The sequence below is a fragment of the Centruroides sculpturatus genome, unplaced genomic scaffold (assembly GCF_000671375.1).
Source record: "Centruroides sculpturatus isolate CEXI.00-Female unplaced genomic scaffold, Cexi_2.0 scaffold903, whole genome shotgun sequence".
In the NCBI taxonomy this organism is placed as follows: Eukaryota; Metazoa; Arthropoda; class Arachnida; order Scorpiones; family Buthidae; genus Centruroides; species Centruroides sculpturatus.
Genome location: NW_019385049.1, coordinates 15,239 through 37,467, shown reverse-complemented (window position 1 = coordinate 37,467; position 22,229 = coordinate 15,239). Strand labels below are relative to the sequence as shown.

At 33.0% G+C, this 22,229-nt stretch overlaps 2 protein-coding genes across 3 annotated transcripts in view; one reads left to right on the top strand and one right to left on the bottom strand.

Moving 5' to 3' along the window:
* Positions 1–22,229, top strand: part of LOC111633927 (WW domain-binding protein 4-like) — a 43,858-nt gene that overhangs the window by 10,706 nt on the left and 10,923 nt on the right. The gene's annotated exons all lie outside the window — the stretch shown is intronic.
* On the bottom strand, positions 1,087–22,074 carry LOC111633924 (glutathione S-transferase C-terminal domain-containing protein-like). Of its 2 annotated transcripts, XR_002758127.1 has the most exons (15): positions 21,733–22,074; positions 20,692–20,814; positions 18,996–19,031; positions 18,188–18,258; positions 15,707–16,055; positions 15,443–15,642; positions 14,907–14,973; positions 14,709–14,805; positions 12,697–12,812; positions 6,062–6,106; positions 5,894–5,983; positions 5,528–5,734; positions 3,195–3,258; positions 1,571–1,781; positions 1,308–1,437 (listed from the first exon to the last, which is right to left on the bottom strand). XR_002758127.1 is itself a non-coding variant. In XM_023378581.1 (14 exons), the coding sequence occupies exons 1-14, from the start codon at positions 21,958–21,960 to the stop codon at positions 1,292–1,294; spliced, it is 1,839 nt and encodes a 612-aa protein (XP_023234349.1). In that variant the 5' UTR covers positions 21,961–22,074; the 3' UTR covers positions 1,087–1,291. The 2 variants fall into 2 exon arrangements, 1 of the variants encoding a protein (XP_023234349.1); XM_023378581.1 differs by lacking the exon at positions 1,571–1,781 and having other exon boundaries at positions 1,087–1,437.

Sequence of the window (22,229 nt, the reverse complement as noted above, 5' to 3'; positions counted from 1 at the left end):
TCTGTTTCTCTCTCTTCTTCAACACCTGTCGGAAATGACGGACAAGGGTGTCATTGTAGAGATCATTGATCCTGTTGGCCTCAGCTGTTTGGATAATGAGTGTTGGTAAACTCCTGAACCTCTCCCCATTTGACAAAGCTTGTCAACTTTCACTCCTGATGATTTCTTGCTTTGTTTCAATTGAAATCACCTTTCCGCTTTTTTAGAAGCCATGATTTGCACAACACTTGAATAAATGTAAATACCCTGCACTGAGGTGATGTACAGTATGTAATAAACAAGGGAGCAAGCTGAATCCCAACGGGAGCTCTGTACTTCAGATATACTAATAATATATTCTAAAAATAGTAGAATGTCATTGGCAACGGCAAAAGAGTGGAAACATCATTCACAACTTGTTCGCAGAAATGTTGTTCACCTCACGTAACTGCCGAACGGAAAGTCCATTGTTCGCAGCCAGTCCGTTGCTCGAGTCACATAACGGCCAAACAGAAAGTCCGTTGTTTGCAGCGTCCGTTATTTGAGGCACCACTTTATAATGTAATCGAGAAATCTGATCACACGATAATTTCATTTTGGAGAATGCTGTCTTTTCAGTCAGCTTTACATTTTGTTTGTGTGATTCTTTACTTGCAACAATGAATTGATATAGAAAATTGTCAGCTAATCTGACTGGTAGCTTAGAATTATTTAAATTCACAATTTCCAACTAGTGGACCTTTGTATTAAGAAGTGAGAATGCTTTGTTGGTCCGTCATTCTTTCTGGATATTCATAAAAGGAAGAATCAAAAATGTCCAAAAAAAAGGAGACTTGGTCACCAAAATAGCTAATTGTTTCAAGGTCTGATAGTATGTATATTTCTATTTTGATTCAGTGATGCTGTATTGATTTTATATTTATTAAAGGGTTGTATACATTTCCACTCAAAATTAAGTAGATTTTAAATGTCTGTAGACACCCTGTACTAATAAGTGTCACACTTTCAACATCTGCTGCAGTAACGTGGGGTATACGTTACTGCAGCAGAAACGGTGGGCTGGTTTTATGTCCATTTTACAATTTTCTGCAGGGTATATGTTGTCACAGGTTTTGAGTTATCTGCATGAAATTACAGTAATATGTTTTTATATAAATGTGTGTGTTAATGTTTTTCAATTGAAGTTTAATAATAATTTTCTTTGAATCGGTACATTTCAAATTTTATATTTTGGTTTAATAGCAAAGACGTAAAATGAAAGCTACACAGCATAAAATTTGTAACTAAAAGATTTTTATTCTTATTACATTTTCTAATTATTACTTTTAGGTACTCCTATCAATAAATTAGATTTGGGCGTACAAGACGGCGGTTGCAGAGTAGTTAATCGGATGTTGTAGTTATTTTCGTACGCATGGAAATATCTATCGGTGTCGATAATGCTCATGCAGTATTTACCTGAAATAACACAAATTTTAAATTTAATGGAAATGATAGGAAAATATAAAATTTTTATAATTTTATTTTAAACTATTGTTAATAAGAATAGCAATTTAATAATTTTGCAAAGTCTGTTGAGGCATTCACTAACCATTATGATGATTGTGATGTTGCAGAATATAAAAGTTTGTAGGTTCAAATTGCTAATGGTATTAAATTGCTTTTACTTTCATTTAATATCTCTCATTGTCTTTTCATAGAAATAAATAAAATCAAATCTTAAATGGCAGAAAAAGCTCTTTCAAAACCAACATTAATAATTTTTATTTCTGAGTTATGTTAGATTTTCATATATATTTCACCTGGGAAAAGATACAATTATTAAATTAGTTAGAAAACAGCACTGCTGCTGTTGTCATTGTTATAAATTCTCAAATAATAAACATTTTTAATCGCCTAAACGATTACTATTCCACTATTACTTTTAACAATTTCTAAATAATTTGTCACTAGAGGCCAGTGTTAGGCAACATCTCTTAATTTATAATTATTAAATTATAAATTAGAATATTATGGAAGAAAAGAATCTGCTTGGAGCAGGATTCAAACCTGCAACTCCCGCTTACCCTGCAGATGTGTTGCCAGTTACTCTTCCAGACATGTTTTAACTATGATATAACCATCCTCTGTTACTTACAGAGAAGTAGCCTGATTTCACCCGGCAATCGTTTGGCCTATTACTAATATATGTCCATTTAATGGATTATATGAAAAAAACTGAACCTTATTGGTCTAACACTGGCAGGTGCATTTTGAATGGCCTCGCTTCTGCCAACCGAATCATAACTGGTATATTCCGGTATGCAATATCGGCAAACTACAATGTACTAAAATGTGTTCTGATATTCACAGAGTTCATTTGTGCAGCAACCAATACACATTGCACTCATTGGGCTCTGATGAAGCAATATGGTCACCTCCATGATATCATTAGCACCATTTTTACTACTCGTCTGCATTAACAATGTAACACCAGTGATAAATAAAACCATTTTAGGTATCCAGCACAAAACTTTTACTAAATTAATGTTTTTGAGCTAGTTTAAGATTAAACCTGACAAAGAGCTATAAACACTGAGAATCCAACAAAAGAATGCTGGGGGGTGTGTGTATTCAAAAATTAGGGTACGTTCGTAAAGTCAAACGAGTTAAACGCGTTAGTAACGAATCGTTCGAATAGTAGTAGTCTCGCTCAGTGCGCATGCTCTGCGGTGATGACGTTTCGAACGAAACTAACGAAGTTCACGAAGGAAAGAGTTAGTTTACTTCGTTAAGAAAATGGCGCCCGACGATATCGATGTTTATAAATCTACTCGAGTGTTTAAATTGTGAATTAAAAGATGAAATGATTGAAATAACTGTCCACCCGAAGCAATCTAAGAAAAATGTTTCAGATAAGGCTGTACTAGCAACATTTGTATCTTCAATTTTAGAAACAGCCATTTAGTTCTAAACGAATCGTTCGAAAAGTCTAACGAAATAAGAATAACGATGACGTCATTCTCGTTTAACTCATTCGACTTTACGAACGTGCCTTTAATCTGAATACCAATGTATTTAAATGTTGAATTTTTTGGGGCATTCTAATCTGGATATGTCAGACTCCTTTCCTCACCAACTGCCATTCCACTGTGAGCCTGAAAAAGGGCCGGTTATTGCCCACAAAGCAGAAAGAGTTTAAAACAAATAATAATAAATACTTATATGAAGCTTACCTTCTTCTACTTTTGGCGTCGCTACTTCAGTACGGTCCGCACAATGACACAACAGTTGATATTCCTGAAAGTAATTGTTTTTGTAATTGGTACAATAATTAAATATCATAAATTCATCCCATCAGGTTCTGAAATTTTTCAAAGTAATGTTAATTTACAATTAAATGAATTTATAAGTTAAAACAGATATTTTGTGTTAAAAATTAATCTTTAAAAGTGGCTATTGCTGATATAGAATCTTGGATATTTTCTTTCCAAACAAATCTGAAATTAACTACAAAAATTTTATTTAAATGATTTAAATACTAAACTAACTTTTTTTTATATTGCTAACACTTTCAGTCGCAAGAACTGCACCCTGTTTAATAATAAAACACTTCAAAAATAAATGCGAAAAGAGAAAATAGGACCCTACAATTATAAATTATGTTAAAAACATATTTTTCCATATAAAATGGCTCAACATTTAAATTTGAATTTGCTTGCATTTATACAAATGTTCTCTCAAACAGAGAAATAACAGAGTGTACACAAAATATTTGTCCAGTGAAATAGAATGCAATTCACAATGGTGCTCAATAGAGATAGATTTTAATAGTGTTTTGTTTCTTTACCTTTTTACATATTAAGATTCTTATTATAACTACATTACATATTTTAATAGAGAAACTGATCTGTCTTACAACTGCCAGATAGAAATTTTTAATATATTTGACACTTAAAAAGGTATGAAGTGGCAGTTACAGATGTCTGAATTGAGAGACATTACTTAATAAGTAGTTTAACCCTTCGGTGGACACCCCCGCGGCAAATTGCCGCAAAATAATAATATATTCGTTTGTTTGACGTTGTACTTAATTATTGTGGAAATACGTCATAGTATTCTCTCTTCATATTACAAGTTACAATTTATCTTTGAAATCGGGTCAGTTATGCTAACCGTTTAGCTGTTACTGGACTTTGAATCAAGTCGTACCTAATTTGTGTTGTAACTGCTGCTACGCGCCCTGTCATGTAACTAAAATATCAGTATACGTTTATATATATGTGTTTAATTTTTTTAATAAAGTAAGTCAATATTTGCAAGTTTATTAAATAAATATATTAAATTAACACTATTGTAAGTTTCTATAAATTTTTAAATTTATATTAGTTTATATTTTCCAAAAATATAAGGGAAACAAAGAGCAATCCAAAGTAGCGGCAAAAACCTAGAATTTGTTTTATTTGTGGCATACTCAAAAACAATAGAAAAAAATCAATTTGTCAGAAATGAGTAGAAATATTTGCAAGAAGAATCGGAATATGGTGATTATATGTGCCATGTGTGAAAGTGAACATCTCATGAATATATAGTGACTATTTTTATTATCTAAATATTTTATAAACAATTTGTTCATTAAAATGCCGTAAAAATAGTTTTCTGGTATATCTGAATCATATTTTCAAAACGATAATTAATTATTGACTTAAATCAAGTAATATTACATATGCAGTGCAATTGCCGCGATGCGCCCTCTCGTGAGATCCTGAAAGGCGCGTTCCCCGAAGGGTTAAATTATTTTTCTTGTTACAATCTTGCCTTTAGATGATGTCACAACAAATTGCAACACAGTGATCTATCTGGAATCCAAAGGTAAGGTCAGAATCAATGACTACATAATGGAAACTTCTTGTTTATCAAATCTACATAAGAAGTTTTCTACGCTGTCACTGAAAAATTTAATGTAAGAAAGTATTTATTAATAGAAAACACTGTATTTACTTCAGTTTATAAATTGTGAGATATTTTTTCACTAGTGATAGATATATAATGATTTTGGAGCATTAAATTTTTTCTGAATTAATTATAGGATTTACAGTAGTTTAATGATGGAAGATAGTTTACAAAGTCCTGAGTTAGTATACAGAGCAAACAGCAGACATCTTAAAACAAATTTCCATTGGATACCAAATAAAAGCAAATAATCTTTTTAATGACAAAGCTATCTTAATTTTATAAGTCGTTAGAAAAAATATCAAATTATTATTTACTATCCCCAAAGTCTTGGCTTTCAAAGTTGTACAATTTTGCTGGTTATTATAACTAAGGCTTGATCAGAAGCTCAACTGATATTAAAAATTTTCAACTTTATTTATTTCAATAATTTGTGATCAAATAAATTAATTTATTAATAATATGACAATAAAAATATTGATACAGATGCATAACAGATAGAAAGATAGGCTTGCATGAATCTGTTTTTGAGGACTACAATAACAAATTAGAATTTAAAATAAAGATAGAAAGAGAGAGAAGATAAATATTAGTAAAATAAAAACATTTTTTTTACCTCATAACTCACACCGCACTCTCTAAATTTTTCACTCCTTGGATATTGAACCAAATGAGAATTCTTAATCGAACCGTAACAGCACGGGCAACAGACAAAACTGGCATTTTGAGAAAGACACTGTCTAATTACCAAATCGGTTGCTACTCCACAAGCATGTAAACACACGCCAATGTCAAATCTTCCACAAAAATAATCCATATTACACTGGAAACAAATCCATTATAGCTTATTAACATGTTATTACTTCAATTAACAAACACCTGTTACAAATATTGCAAAAGATCTTATATTTTTAACTAAAATGTTCTTAAAAATTAAAGTAATATATCAATTTACCTTAAGCAAGTTAACGAATTAATTTACCTGATAAAAGAATACGTTTCTAAGCTGCAATTCTTTTGCTCTCGCTCTAGCACGATCCATAGATGATTCTTTATTTTCTATAAGAATTACCTAATAATTTAAAACAATCATTACTTAATATTACTTTCCATTAACTTATATTAAAAATTAATTAGATAAAAATTTTACCTTACAGGAAGGACGTAAATATGCTATTAAAATACCAACATGTCCCTAAAAATTATATTATATTAGAAAATTCAATTAAACACTAAACAATTTATTTAAAAAAAATTATTATTATTATTTTTTATATAATTTAAATGAAAGAGATGATGGCTTCTGAATTTATTGCTACATACTAAACACACACAATATTTTTAATTAGATGACTGGATGGCCAAGTGGTTAAGGTGTCGGCCTTCTGCTCTGGGGATCCGGAATCAAATCTAGACAGATCAAAACACCCACAGGGATTTTTTTGGGGGATACATCAACTCTATCCTTCACCACCTGGCCAAACCCGAAGTAGGCTTGCTAAAATGCCCTCTTAGTACTCACAGGGAAGAGAGCATTACAAAAAAATACATACATCTAATCAAATAAAAAAACTACAAATATACCATTTATCACTTTTTCAAAGCTTATTTTATTTTTAAAATTTTCAACTCAAGTATCATAATTTCATGTGAATAAGCTGCCGCAATGTATAATCTAAAAAGGTGTAAACTCTGCAGAAAATTGCTAGAATGAAAATAAAACCTTTGCATAACCTGCCCACCACATAGTCTGTACCACTGAATTGAAAGCATGCAACAATAGATTATTCTCCAAATCAACAACTATCTACAATTAACCAGTAACCGGTGCGAAATTCTTTAAAATCGGCGAATGTTTTCGATTCCCCTCCTGGAATCTTCTTCAGGCTCGCTTTTTTATACCTTTCGTTATAACCAGATTCTTTAATTCAAATGTTTTTGAAAAATATGGAACGTGCCATTTTTCGAAAAAATTTCCGAAAATGGAAGGAATCCACGTGTTATTTCAAATATAATTTTCTACCAATGGGGATTCGTTGTGTGTAACACCTCATAAAATTTATCATATAAATATGATTTATCGTCAATTAAAAATTGCCATGCTGCAGAGAGATTTATTTCTTCTTTGAAATTAATGCATGTGGATTTGCAATCGGCTTTAAAGATTTCCACTGCCTCCAAAGTTCTTAGTTGTTCCTGGTGTTGGGTGGTGCGAATAACATGCGCATCATCGAAGAAAGGTGTGATGTCCGGGTTTGTCGCATACGTAGATAAGGCTGTCGTACATTTATTATGTTCGATGTCTGATTTATGCTCTTTTAATCTTGTGGCCAATGAACACTTGGTGGTTCCGATATACACTAAAGGCCTATCCCATCTGTTATCTTTTAATGGAATACTGTATATCCCTGGAAGCCTATTTGGGTCCGAATTGTCCTTCCCGTTCCTTAATAAACTGTAAATGGTTGGGTTTCTTTTGTATGCGATTTTAATTCCTTTTATTTTTGCAATTTTTTCATACATTGCCTTTAGATGCGGGTTATACGTTATTGGTACCTTCTCTATGCTATCCTCATTTCCATTATTTAGTACCTCTACCTTTTCTTCTACACGATTCTGCAAATGCCGGTGCTGCATACCTAAACCTTTTATAATATTGCTGTAACCATGCTCTTTAGCGATCTTCCTAATGTAATTTAATTCTCGTTGGAGGCTTGGAAGGTGGAAGAATGTGTATATGCTCTTTCTACTAATGCTCTAAACGCCGCTATCTTATAAGAAAATGGGTCACAAGATTCATAAGGTATATACGTTAATATCGCTGTAGGTTTTCTGTATACATAAGTTTGTACTGCCCTCTCTTTCATATCTATGACTATATCCAAGAAGTGTACTTTATCCTTACTGTGTTGTTCCAGTTCCACTACGAGGCCATATGGGTTGTTGTTCATTGATTCCATAAAATGATCTATATCCGGCTCAGCTTTCCAAAGGATAATTATATTGTCGATATATCTTCTGTACAGGCTAATATTTGGGAGAAAGGAGGGAAGGACTTTGTTTTCTAATATCCTGATTACCATTTCGCATAAATCTCCAGATAATGGACTTCCCATTGGCACTCCTCTTCCTTGCTTGTATATGGTGTTCTTGAATTGGAATACGGAATTGTAACAAGCCAGATGCGCTAACTCAAGTATATCGTGGTGCAATGTGGTGTCCTCTATGCTAGAGAGAAGGAAGTCCCTGAGTGCACAAAAACATGGTTGAATTTTTATTGAAGGGTATAAGGATCTAAAATCCAATACCGTTGCGCAATCTGGAGTGTCTATCTTCTTAAGTTGTTTTAAAAGCTCCATTGGACTTTCTATCTTGAACTGGTAATCTTTCAAGTGCATGGATAGCCTGTTATGTATTAACTTTTCTAACTTAATGGTAGGAGCTCTCCCTTTGTCTACTATAGGTCTGAGTTCTTGCCCTTGTTTATGCATCTTAGCAAAGGCGAACAGCTTCAGCATGTCTGGAGCATCTACAATTATGTTCTTCACACCCATGTTCTTGGCTATTTTCGTATTAGCAAATCGTTTAATTCTTGCTTGCATCTTATCCACCCAGCTTGTTTCCATTTCTGAGCACTGAGTTAATGAGAGGTATTCAATTAATCCTTTCTCATACGTCTCTCTTTTCATTAGCACCATTACTTTGGCTTTATCCGCCCTGGTCAAGACAATGTTATTACTCTTTATCCACTTGGAAGCTCTATTCAATTTATGTTTCATCTGTATAACCTCCTTAGATTCCTTCGCGGTACCGATCTTAATTGATGCTAGCCATCTGTAGTACTCTTTTTGGTTATGCGAGAGTCCCTTCAGTAGATTTTCCAAGTCTGGGATGGAAGAGTTACTTGCTTCCTTAGGGGAAGGAGGAGGCACGTATGCAGGACCATACCGCAGTACCTGCTTAACAAAGTCCGGAACATGTATGTTATCCCAAGTCACGAATGGACAGTTTACCTTATTGGATCTCTTAGGTACTTGAAATCGCAAAATCCAATGCATTTTCTGGATATAATGAATTTTCCAATTGTATCTCAATCTATTATATATGTTGACTTGCTTTGCATTTTCGACTACCAATAGATTATGATCTTGTTGGAATAAGGAATCTTCTATATGAATAATCTTGGCAATCAAAGAATATACTTTCCTTCTTGTGAGTCTAATAGCTCTTGTTAAACACATCCATCTCACCTTATTAATAATGGGTTCATTACCAGTGGGTAGGTGCACACGGAAAATTGTCATTGGAAATACCCCATTGCTTTTACACTTCATTAAAAAATCCAGTCTCGCTCTTGTTTTTGTAAGAGCTACTACCACTTTACGGTAAATATTAGCTGGCGTAGCTATAACTTAGTTAATGTGCTTTTTCACCACACTGGGTTGTATATACTCCAAATCAACAACTATCTACAATTAACCAGTAACCGGTGCGAAATTCTTTAAAATCGGCGAACGTTTTCGATTCCCCTCCTGGGATCTTCTTTAGGCTCACTTTTTTATACCTTTCGTTATAACCGGATTCTTTAATTCGAATGTTTTTGAAAAATATGGAACGTGCCATTTTTCGAAAAAATTTCTGAAAATGGAAGGAATCCACGTGTTATTTCAAATATAATTTTCTACCAATGGGGATTCGTTGTGTGTAACACCTCATAAAATTTATCATATAAATATATTATGATTTATCGTCAATTAAAAATTGCCATGCTGCAGAGAGATTTATTTCTTCTTTGAAATTAATGCATGCGGATTTGCGATCGGCTTTAAAGATTTCCACTGCCTCCAAAGCGGCGTTTAGAGCATTAGTAGAAAGAGCATATATGCATTCTTCCACCTCCCAAACCCTCCAACGAGAATTAAATTACATTAGAAAGATCGCTAAAGAGCATGGTTACAGCAATATTATAAAAGGTTTACGTATGCAGCACCAGCGTTTGCAGAATCGTGTAGAAGAAAAGGTAGAGGTACTAAATAATGGAAATGAGGATAGAGTAGAGAAGGTACCAATAACGTATAACCCGCATCTAAAGGCAATGTACGAAAAAATTGCAAAAATAAAAGGAATTAATATTGCATACAAAAGAAACCCAACCATTTACAGTTTATTAAGGAACGGGAAGGACAATTCAGACCCAAATAGGCTGCCAGGGATATACAGTATTCCATTAAAAGATAACAGATGGGATAGACCTTTAGTGTATATCGGATCCACCAAGCGTTCATTGGCCACAAGATTAAAAGAACATAAATCAGACATCGAACATAATAAATGTACGACGGCCCTATCTACGTATGCGACAAACCCGGACATCACACCTTTCTTCGATGATGCGCATGTTATTCGCACCACCCAACACCAGGAACAACTAAGAACTTTGGAGGCAGTGGAAATCTTTAAAGCCGATTGCAAATCCACATGCATTAATTTCAAAGAAGAAATAAATCTCTCTGCAGCATGGCAATTTTTAATTGACGATAAATCATAATATATTTATATGATAAATTTTATGAGGTGTTACACACAACGAATCCCCATTGGTAGAAAATTATATTTGAAATAACATGTGGATTCCTTCCATTTTCGGAAATTTTTTCGAAAAATGGCACGTTCCATATTTTTCAAAAACATTTGAATTAAAGAATCCGGTTATAACGAAAGGTATAAAAAAGCGAGCCTGAAGAAGATCCCAGGAGGGGAATCTAAAACGTTTGCTGATTTTAAAGAATTTCGCACCGGTTACTGGTTAATTGTAGATAGTTGTTGATTTGGAGTATATACAACCCGGTGTGGTGAAAAAGCATTTTAATAGATTATTCTCAGTACAGTAGAACCCCTCTAATCCGTCACCTTTGGGACTGGGGGTATGGTCGGAACGCAAGAAAGGTCGGATTATCAGAAAAAAGTAAAATAAACAATCTTCTCCTTTGTCTAGTCTTTGTAGCACTGCTAATCGTAAACACGTTACTCTTTCATTAAATGAAAATTTAATGAAAGAGTAACGTGTTTACGTTTCACTCTTTACATATTGAAAACACACACAAAACTGTACATGTACACACAATATAAAACATATATTGTAACGAACACAGAAAAATGCCACGGACGGTGAGTCACCGACAAGTCGGGACAAGTTTCTCGACTCCGACCACGGTCGGATTAACCGGAATGACGGACTAGCCGAGGGCAAACTAGAGGGGTTCTACTGTATTAAGAACATAGCTCAATGCAAAATCACATTTAAAACAATAAACTTGCATACTATTCCAGTAATGACATATTCGTTTGGAGTTATACATTGGACAAACTCCAAAACATGTAAGTCCTCTACGCTTACAGATAGGCACTAAAATCTGTCCAAAATGGAACCTGCCTTAATAAATTCTTTGGAACAAAGTGATTTTTCCGTGTTGAAAAACCTGCCAAACTGGAAAAAATATTCAGCACTGCGAGATTCCGATTTGTGCAGGTTCTACTTCAATAAACCCTTGCTGTAAACAAATACAAACACTAGGTTTTTTTTCCTCAGAAAACAAGAAATATCACAATTACACAAAGATGTAACTCTTGCAGACAAAAACAGTACACCATGAAACCTAAGCAAAATGCAAAGACACCTTTGAGCAGACTTTGGCTCCATGGCAGACACCATAACAAGCTCAGTCAAGATGACATTAACAGAAAAAACTGTGAACTAATGGCTGACTCACAGATCTGTTTGGAGAAATGAAAGGATTTGTGATTGGAAGACCAAGTTCATAATTATAAAAAAACTACAGGAAGCACATTTTAAAAGACATATCATTTAAAGACTATACTTGTAGAAAATGCCAAATCATGCACAAAACTATACAATTCATCACATTGGCTTGCAAACCGATTACTTACATCTAAATAACCAAATAGCAAATATGGTACCAGTAACCATATTTGCTATTTGGATCAAATAAATCATGGTTATTATTTGAATAATAACCATAATATTTTAAACTGCAAATTTCCAATGTTTACTGTTCGAGGATATTTTTCATTATAATGATCTACTTTTATATCTGTAATAAGAAAATAATTAAGAAGTACACTTACTTTACAGGGTGTCCAAAAAGTTACTGTGCAGTGGAAAAGCTTTAAGTAAATTTCAATAAAAGTGAAGTTTTACATATAATATTGCAGTTTCTCCTATATTAAATGCCAGAAATGTCTCCAGAGGTCCTAAAATCTGGAGACCCGGCAGACCAGATTTGACAGGAGATTAGTTCTTGGAAGAATTATTTGCCAGAAACCAGAACGTCTCTGAATAAGCAGTACCACCATCTACTGCAAAGTGGAAATGTTGGGCATTACACGAGATCTGTAAAACTTTAATGGCATTTCAAATTTCCCACTGCACAGTAACTTTTTGGACATCCTGTACATGTGTTTTTGGAAAAAATCACGACGACACGAATAACTTTGTGGTATGCAAAGAATCTTTTGCATTTTCCAAAGATTTTTTAATGACTTTATGCAAATGAAAGCCATTTAACAAGTTTGTCAATATATTTTAACATTGACGTATAACCTGCAGGTTATTCACACAAAATTATAGTTTTTGAAAAACATTAAATTATATTTTAATAAAATGTAGATAGATGATGACAGATGAGATTATATTGTGTTCAATTTGAACAGAGAATTTATAATAAATTATTTTATAAAAAGAAGAAAAATTCAATATTCACATACGCCACCCGCACAGAAATCGACTATCAGATTACCGGGAACGGCTAACGATAACACGGCCGTAACGATACTTTCGACTTGATGACATTTTCTCATTATTCTATTTAATGGCAAATCTCCTAAAAATTATAAATTAGAAGATAATGTTAGTTCTGTTAAACATTAACTAGTTAAGTACGTTAGAATCTTAATGATTATATCATAAAAATTAACACTGAAAGAGGTGATATTATCTAAATTTTCATTTACATCTTACTTTATTGTTTACAAAATATTTCATTTTTACATTCCCAGCTGTACTATAACACAGGGAAAGTATGGTGATTGGTCAAAAAACAAACCCCTTTTTTTCTGTACGCGTATGGAAGTGTGTGTGTATGTGTAGGGCTTGATTTTTTTTCTTTCACTTTGAAGCTTAACAACTTTTGTGCCTTTTGTCAGAAATTTCACAGGGAGGTTTATATATTAAGGAGAAATATTCCTGAAATTTTTAAGACATACATTTTCATAGAAGAAAATTAATGATGAGCATCAATTGTTTCATATAATTTCTAGAAAACTAGTAAATTAGCAGACTTTTTCAATTCTGCAGTTCAAGTTCTTAAAGATGGTCCAAAAAATCATTTAAAATATGACCAAAAAACTTTGAGAAGTTTATTAAATTCTCAAAAACATATTTATTGAAACAAGGCAGATATTTAACTCCCACTTTTTGAAAAATCTATTTATTAATTATTGTGATAAAATGCACGACCATGAAAAATGACTGAATTAACCATTTAAACATGAGATCGGCTTAATCCGTTTGAGACATAATTTGCTGAAAGGAAAGTTGTTTGACTGGTTTTGCTATACAAATTCTCCTTGTAGCCTGAGGAGTATAAACAATTTCATCTCCAGTTATGAAAAAGAAGAAATTTTCAGAGTTTAAATGGTTAAAAAATAAAGTTACACTATGCATAAATATTTATGAGCATTTTATTTTATTACAACTAAGAAGTTGCAAATTTTACCATTGTTTTCATTACTTGTGAATGATAAATTTTAAAAATGTACCTGAGTGGTAAATTAGCGCACCAGCAATCATTTAGTTACTGACTTATCGGTAAGTCAGCAACAATGAAACAAATACTACTGCACTACGTCCCTTCATTCTGTGTTGAAAAGCAACAGCTTCATTGTCTAAAAATGGGACGTGCTGTAATTTTTTAGTTTCCAGATTAAAAAATGGCCATTGTGAGTTCCCGCATTCAAATGAATGCTGTAATATGATACTTTAAAAATTGTAAAGAACTGTAAAGTAATAACTTAAAAGAAAAATGATTTAAACTGCTTTTATAGTTTAAATACTGTAAAAACAATTTACACTTCTGTCTTTAATGTATGCAAAAGCATAAGCAAATAATTTTCATATGTATTGGAGCCACGACAAGATCATAAGAGAAAAGAACATCAAGCCACTATCAATAAGGGATAATTGGACACGACCCTTAGCTGACTACACACTCGACAATTACGTGTCCATACAGTTTAACAATGCTCATTAATCCAACAAGTATGTGATGAAACACAAATTAAAGCTCTGAAAAAATTAGAAATTTATAGGGCCAACAGAAGAAATACACCGATTAATTTTAATGACTGTGATATACCTGCAAATTATCGGACGGCACTTTTTGAAATCACGGATCCCTTCCAATTAAACTCGCCTTCAACTTTTCAAATTTAGAATGTTTGTTCTGTTTTTAGAACATTGAGTACCTGACAATGGCTACTCAACATAAGTTTAAAAATGTACAAGCATTTTCAACTATGTTGTGGATGTTTCTTGATGAGTCAAATTTAATATATATCCAGTTATTAACCACATATATGCAAATAAATATTTGGCTTCAAAATATTATTGTGTGTTCTATCTGTTCTTATCGAATTTACTGGTAATTCAATCATTAATTACAGCAATACAATAATGCAATAGATCATAAATATCTTTTAAATATTTAAAATATATTTACCTCCCGCAGGATGAACTGCCCTCGGTAATGCTTCCCACTCGAGACTTGTGTTATTTTTGAAAGGGTGAGCACTATAATACGGGCATACCCCAGCAATCTGAACAATTTTTAAAACAGGAAAACAATAAAAATAATTAATAAATAAAAAACTCTTAGCAGCTGAAATAGAGAGCATTAAAAATAAATTTGAAATCTTACCGTCAATTTATCAATAATTTCAGCAGGATCACGATTCCTCATCCTAGGTTTACATCTCAAAGGATCTCTAAAATATAATAAAATATATATATATATATATAAAACAACTGATCCACAAACTAAATTTTCTTGTTATGCATTTATGAAAGAAAATTCCAATATGTGTTGAATTGAAATATATCATATTCATAATACAGGATGTCTGAAAAGTCACTGTGTAGTGGAAAGGGTTTAAGTACAGTTTTATGCATGATATTGCGGTTTCTCCTACAGCAAATGCTGAAAATGTCCCTCCGAAACCCCAAAATCTGGGGAAGTAAGGTCCAGATTCTATAGGAAATTATTCAATTGACAAAGAAGTCTTCCAAAAACAAACATATGTGAGCAAACAGTAACTGAAAGTAGAAATGCAGGACATATGACTTACGGGTCTCGTATGTGATGCTGTATTGTACATATAACTTTAATGTCATTACAAATTTTTCACAGCACAGTAACTTTTTCAACACTGTAAAGATGTAATGAAAGTAACCTACCTAGTATACAAACTCTCCTTTTGAATTTCTGGTATTTTTATATCATTTCTATACGTTTCAATAAATATATCTTCCCATTTAACCCATTTCCAAGTATCAATTAATTTTGAAATATATTCGTTTTTTAATAACCTGCGATACCAGTTTAATAATAACGGAAGATTACGCTCTATTTCGGATTTCCAAGGTCTTAACTCTGTCTTGAATAAAATAAAATTGGAATTTTAAATTTACATCACCTGAAGTGAAAGAATTAATACTTACCAAGAGATGATGAACGGTAGGTAACAGAATTACGTCAGCTATAGTAAAATCTATACCCTCCACGTAAATGTGTGGTAGTTTAACATTGACGCAACTTTTATCCATCGTATATTCGGACGGAGGGGAAGACGATTTTTTCTTTATTTCTAATTGTTCTTCTAACGACTCCTTTAAAGATGACATCTCGAAAACGTCTTTGCCGGAATGGGATTCGTTATTTTGATGGGATTTCATTTTGTTTACAAACTCTTGCTTTCTTTTCAAAATATTATGAGTTTTTACAGGATGTTGAAGATGAAATTCCAATTTCAATAAATCTGATGGTAAGACAGATTCTTCGTTTCTATTACTAACACAAAAAAATGTTATGAAAAACACTAATAAAGCAAATCCCTGCTAACTTGGACAAATTTTTAAAAAATTGTACAGTACAGTAATTTAAAATTTCTTGACAATTAACAATTGTTCTTGATATCCGGAAGTCTTTATGATATCATTCATATTGTCAATAAGTGGATACACACCTGCTAACCTTACAAGTTAGTCACAGAAAACATCCAGCTAACTCAGCTAACCTTTACTCCCATTAGTTAGCAGGGGTTTATTGTATATATCTAAAGAATTTTTTACATTTAGCACACAACTTTCTCCACACTACATTTCTATCAAATGGCATATTCTAGAGAGATGACAAAAGCTATTTTAAATAGCTTGAAATGTTAAAAATAATTAAAATTTATTAGTAAGTTTGATGTCAATTATTGAATGATATATTTTCAAATTTTCCTTGTTAAAGAGTAAATCTCGATCTACATTATCATACAAACCAATACGAACAAACAAAAACACTAACTGAAACAAAATATTATCTGCATCATACTATGTGAAACAAACTACGTTAGGACATGCATGGTTATAAAGTTTTCAAACACTTAATTGTGAAAAGGTGATTAGTCAAATGAACCAAAATTCGGCAAAAGTTCAGATATTCTCACTCCCAATGAGATGGTCGAACACTTGCCAAAAGAGATGAACTTGTGTTTTTTTCCCCTCCTAATCAAATAGAAAAATGAATTGCTCAGCTTCACTACTTGACATATAATGACATATACAGCTAGGGATGGGAAGTTGGCGGAAAAATACCCTACTCCCGACTTGGTATTTTTTAAAATTGATTCTGATTCCTGACTTAGACTCTCCATCCCTGTATACAACAAACCAATTCAATTAGTAATGTACCAAACAATCTTCCAGATTATTTCTGGCTATATCAGGGCCAATTTACTAATTAGATATAAAGCAATTTGGCAAGAAGTAGGCAGTTATGCCACAATCTCATATGTGTTTTATTGAATATAATTTTAAATTAGCCTTAGTATAGTCCAATAAATAATTCTGAGGATTGTTTGGGAATATTTGTAGCATACACACAATCCTTGAGGTGTCCACAAAGAAAACAGTTCAATGAGACAATGTTGGGTGATCGGACATAATGAGAAAAGGGACACCGGCAATCTAGACCATGCGGCAGTGGAAGTCCAGTTTGTCACCTCGCCCTTTCGAGCATACGTACATAAAACCAGGGATCTTGAAGTCTTGACCAACGTTCTCCAACACATTTTATTCACGTATCTGAATAAATAGGTTTACAGAACAGTTTAAAACTAAGTAATAAATGCACTACGTACTGAAGAATTATGAATCTCACTTACAAAACCAAAATCCAGCTTGTAACATAAAGCAATGAGAAAAACAAATGTTTTCAATTGCCTTTAGCAATCATCTTCAAGTTAAGAAACATATTTGGAAACAGATAGAACAAGAGATGGAATGTTATATTTAAAAGTATAAAACAAACGACACGTTATCCGCGGCTTGGAGAGCATTATTCGATATTTAATATTACTTTTTACATCCCAATGCAACCATGTGACCACTGACTGCCAATCACATGTTCATTTTATATTTTTGATTATAATATTCCATGTCTTATTCTATTCTGATATTTGTTCCCGAATACATTTTTTAACTTGAAGACAATTGCAATTGAAAATGTTTGTTTCTCTCCATCGTTTTATGTTACAAGCTGGATTTTTGGTGTTGTAAGTGAAATTGAATTTAAAACTAGGGATGTTTGAGGGAAACACCCTGTATTTTGAAAACAGCTTATGATTCCATAAGTTGAAAACTTTGTTTCTTTGCCTAACAAGTTCCAATATTTCAGACGCAAGTCCAAAATCTCTACTTTTAACAAAACATCTTACAAATCCAATCATCGTTTTCCTCATTATTAGAAATTCAATTATTTAATGAATTGATTTTGGTGTGAAACCGATCCCTAATAATGGGAGAAATGACAATTTCACAAAATTTATGAAAAAGAAATGAATGTTTGTTAGAAATTAATTAAAAAAGTAAATGAATAATTGATGTTTTGATGATGATTTTTATTAACATGCAGAATATTAATATAACGTTTACCTTTTTCGATCAATCAACAGATTTACAGAATTAGGCATGTCAACTTCACAAAATTTGGTCCATATTGAGTTCTATATTTTAAAATTAAGAATAAATTATTACATTAAAAAATTTTCTTTAACACTAAAAGATTTCAATGAAAATACTTGAATTATTTATGCATATTTTTCTCTACATTTAATTAACATTAGAAGCCACGACCAACTACCAGTGTTCGGTGGTTTTATCCAGTCGAACAGTGGCGGGCATTAGCTTATTCAAGCACAGACATATTTAGTTACTGACAATTTTAATAAAAACTGTAATTATTAACTGCAACAGGAGATCTGTTGTGTGTTGCAGTTAAGAATGCTATCTTGAAGTATCAGCTTCTGGTTTTTAATCATGACTATCACACTGCATGCATCCTCTAATACTAATAGTCAGAGGATGCCTCTTTACTAGCATTGTGTTTCATTCCAGCAGTGCTTTGTTCACACTGATTGTCATCATGGTTTGAAACACTTTATAAACTTAGGCAGCATTGAAAGCTTTCCAAAAAGATGTAGAAAAAGATCCTTCGTTACATGACGAATATACAAAAGAATTGGCTAGGAAAGCTGTGGCAAAACAAAACGAAGTGCAGAGACCTCCTACGCCCCCTAAACCATTAAAGCCAAAAACTTGGTACGAAGCTTTTTGTCAAACACAACCGATGTCCAGCAATTGTTTCTATAGTTTCGCACATGCAATCCTTCACCATTGCCACAAAACTAATAGGCTTTAATTTGAATCACACTGTATTAAAAATAAATAAAAGTTTACTTACTTCTGAGCAAGCCATTAAACATCCATTTCTAAACCCCTACATTATAAATAAATCACTTGTTTAGAGATGAAACTCATTATGTGCATAAATGAATGTAGTATTACATATATTACAGTAAATAATTACAAAATTATTATTAAAGTACTAGAAATGATACGACATTTTTATATACAGTACACTCTTGTTAATTCAAACAAAACAACAAAAAAAACTGAATTGGTGCATTCTACTTATTCGAATCAAAGGCATGTTAGTAAATTAACATTTTTTCCCCACTTTTGAAATTTAAAGATTGAATTTGAAATTAATAAATTAATTAAAAATTAAATTTAAAAACATTTCAAATCAGTTGGCGTACAAATAGGACAGTTTACAGTCACCCTGTGACACATGCTTCTCGTGGGCAATACAGAGCCTTTGTTTTGTATTTCTGATTAATTAAACATTATTCTGTTTGCCATGTGGTGTTAATGCGTTGTTAGAATTACTTCTTTTTTTTTGTTCCATTGCATCTGGAAATGGTCTTTTAATATGAACTGTTTATGCCATCCATCCGAGTTTATATTAACAAGTCGACCGTATTAATGCATTAAAATATTCTCCTTTAAATACGAGGTCTGTTCAAAAAGTATCGGACATTTGGTCAGCAAAAATACATTTATTGATTTTGAGGTACAAAACCCTAATTCCCTTCAAAGTAGTCTCCTTGGTAGTGTATACACTTCTCCCAGCGTTCCTGCCATTGTTGGAATGCATCTTTTGGAATGGCCATCAGCTGGACTGTCGCATTCCGCACGATGTCTTCTCTCGACTAAAATCGGGTTCCTTTTAGCGGCATTTTCAGCTTGGGAAATAGCCAAAAGTCACATGGAGCCACGTGGGGAGAGTACAGAGCATGACAAACCACAGGAGTGTTGTGTTTGGCGACAAAAGCCCGAATCAGATGAGCAGAATGGACGGATGCGTTATCACGATGGAGCTGCCAAGTTTTGATTGACCACAGATCCGGTCGTTTGCGTCGCACAGCATCGGAAAGACGACGAAGGACCTCCTGGTAGTACTTCTTTGCGATGAATTGGCCTCGTAGTGCTTACTCACCATACACCACCCCACGAGAGTCGAAAAAACTGTCAACATGACCTTGATATTTCTGCGGGCCTGCCGCGCTTTCTTTGGCCTTGAGGATCGTCCCCGAAAGCCTGCTGAATCCTGCGAATGGTTTACGCTCGGGTATCGCCAAGGTTTTTGGCAAAATTTGATGTAATATCACTGCTCACGTTGTTCAGTCATTTTCCAACTTAGTGGAATCCGACGAGAGCTCGCTACATGACCTCACTCATAGGCCGACTGCCAATGACTGACGCTTCCTGCAGGCGGGAAAAAATTCAGGGCTGTGCACGACTGTCCCCTCCACAACTCTACCGAAAGAGGCCTCTCACGCATCATTGGTTTACGTGGAAAAAATAAAAGTCCGATACTTTTTGAACAGACCTCGTAGTATTTTCCTTTCAAATATTACAATTTTGTAATGTTAATATATTTTAGATGCATTCATTTTGTCCAAATAGTAAACACTATTTAGGTAAAATGAATGCATCTTTCAAATGTTCTCATAGTTTATTTATTTATTAAATAGCTTACAAAAATACAAAATAATTAAATCTAAACTAATTAATAATATATTTAAGCTACTTACTAATAAATCTGAGTAGCTGTCATTTGGATTTGTTTTGATCGCCCATCTGACTACTGCACACAAACCTCCTATGCACGTCAACGAATTAACCGAATGAATAACAGGAAAATGACTGTCTTTTACCTAAATAAATGAAAAAGTTAATTAATTAATTAATATAGATTTAAAAGCAATTTTCTATTTATTTGCTTTTTAAACTCTTCCCCCCTAAGGGTTTTAAAAGATCCTCCTTTCACATCCATTACGGATTCAACCAGGCCCACAACGAAGGCAACCAGGTGACAAGGCACAAAATCCAACAGATCCGAGACAAACTGCTCATAAAAAATTCTGTGATTTTTTGACGACCCAGAGTCCCCAAGAGTGGTATGTCGACGCCTTAACTGCCTCGGCCATCCGGCCGTCACCTAGTTAATATTAAACTTTTAACTTATAATTTCAATGAGTTATACCAATATAAAAATGCAGATTCTGTGACACTCTTAAAAAAATAAATTAGCTAAAAATTTTTGTTTTTCCTCCAAACTAAAAACACAAAAATACATATTATTCTTAGAATATTACAGCAATAGTTTCAGCTTCAGATTATTTCATTTGTTCTTGTATACATGTCAAATTTCGAGGCTTAGTCTCATTCTCCAGTATTGCAATGTGCTTTAGAAATATAATAAGTGTCATATGTGTTTTGTGTATTTATAATGTGTGTGTATAATGCACGAATGTGGGATGCCGTCCCGTAATCTACGAATTCTTCTTGTAAATTTTTGTCGTAGAATTACCAAATCTGCAAGTAATGCTCTTCACATCCCACTGCATAAAAAAACTTGTCAACTTCAAACATAAAACTCTACCACATAGGAGCTGAAACAAGTGGTTACATAGCAACAGCACGTTTAATTATTTTGTATGAAGTCAGCCCAATTATAGTTGTAAGGACGACTAATATAATCTATATTTTCAAACTCTATACATAAATATCTGCAACCGTCTTCATTAAAAATTATATCATTATATATTTCTGTAGTAACGAATCCAACTTACGTTTTGAGGTAAATCATCGAATTCGATAAATTTAAATTTAAAGTGTTCCGTGACTTTTACAGGTATACAGAACTGTGAAGATGCATTTGATTTAACAAAATAAATATTAATGTCATAAACTTCGCAACAATCGAGTACAAACATGGCTATATAAGTATAAACGGGCACTTCCACTGTCTCGTCCGTTACAGTCCCTATTTCAACGTATAAATCGTCACCATTATCCATTCCTACATTAATCCGTTTCCTAGTTTGAATGCGTAACTCGAAAACACGTGTTCTTCTTCTGATTCTTCTGGTGGAATTGGATGCTGAAAAACACGTGTTCGTAATAGAAACTAAATAGCGCCACCTACGAAAGAGTAACCGACATTGTAAAAAAAAAAAAAAAAAAAACACACAAATTTAGGAGAATCGCTCTACCTGTAAGCTTAAAGTACTTTAACAGGATAATAAAATATTAAAAATATATATATAAGATCTATTTATTACTATAA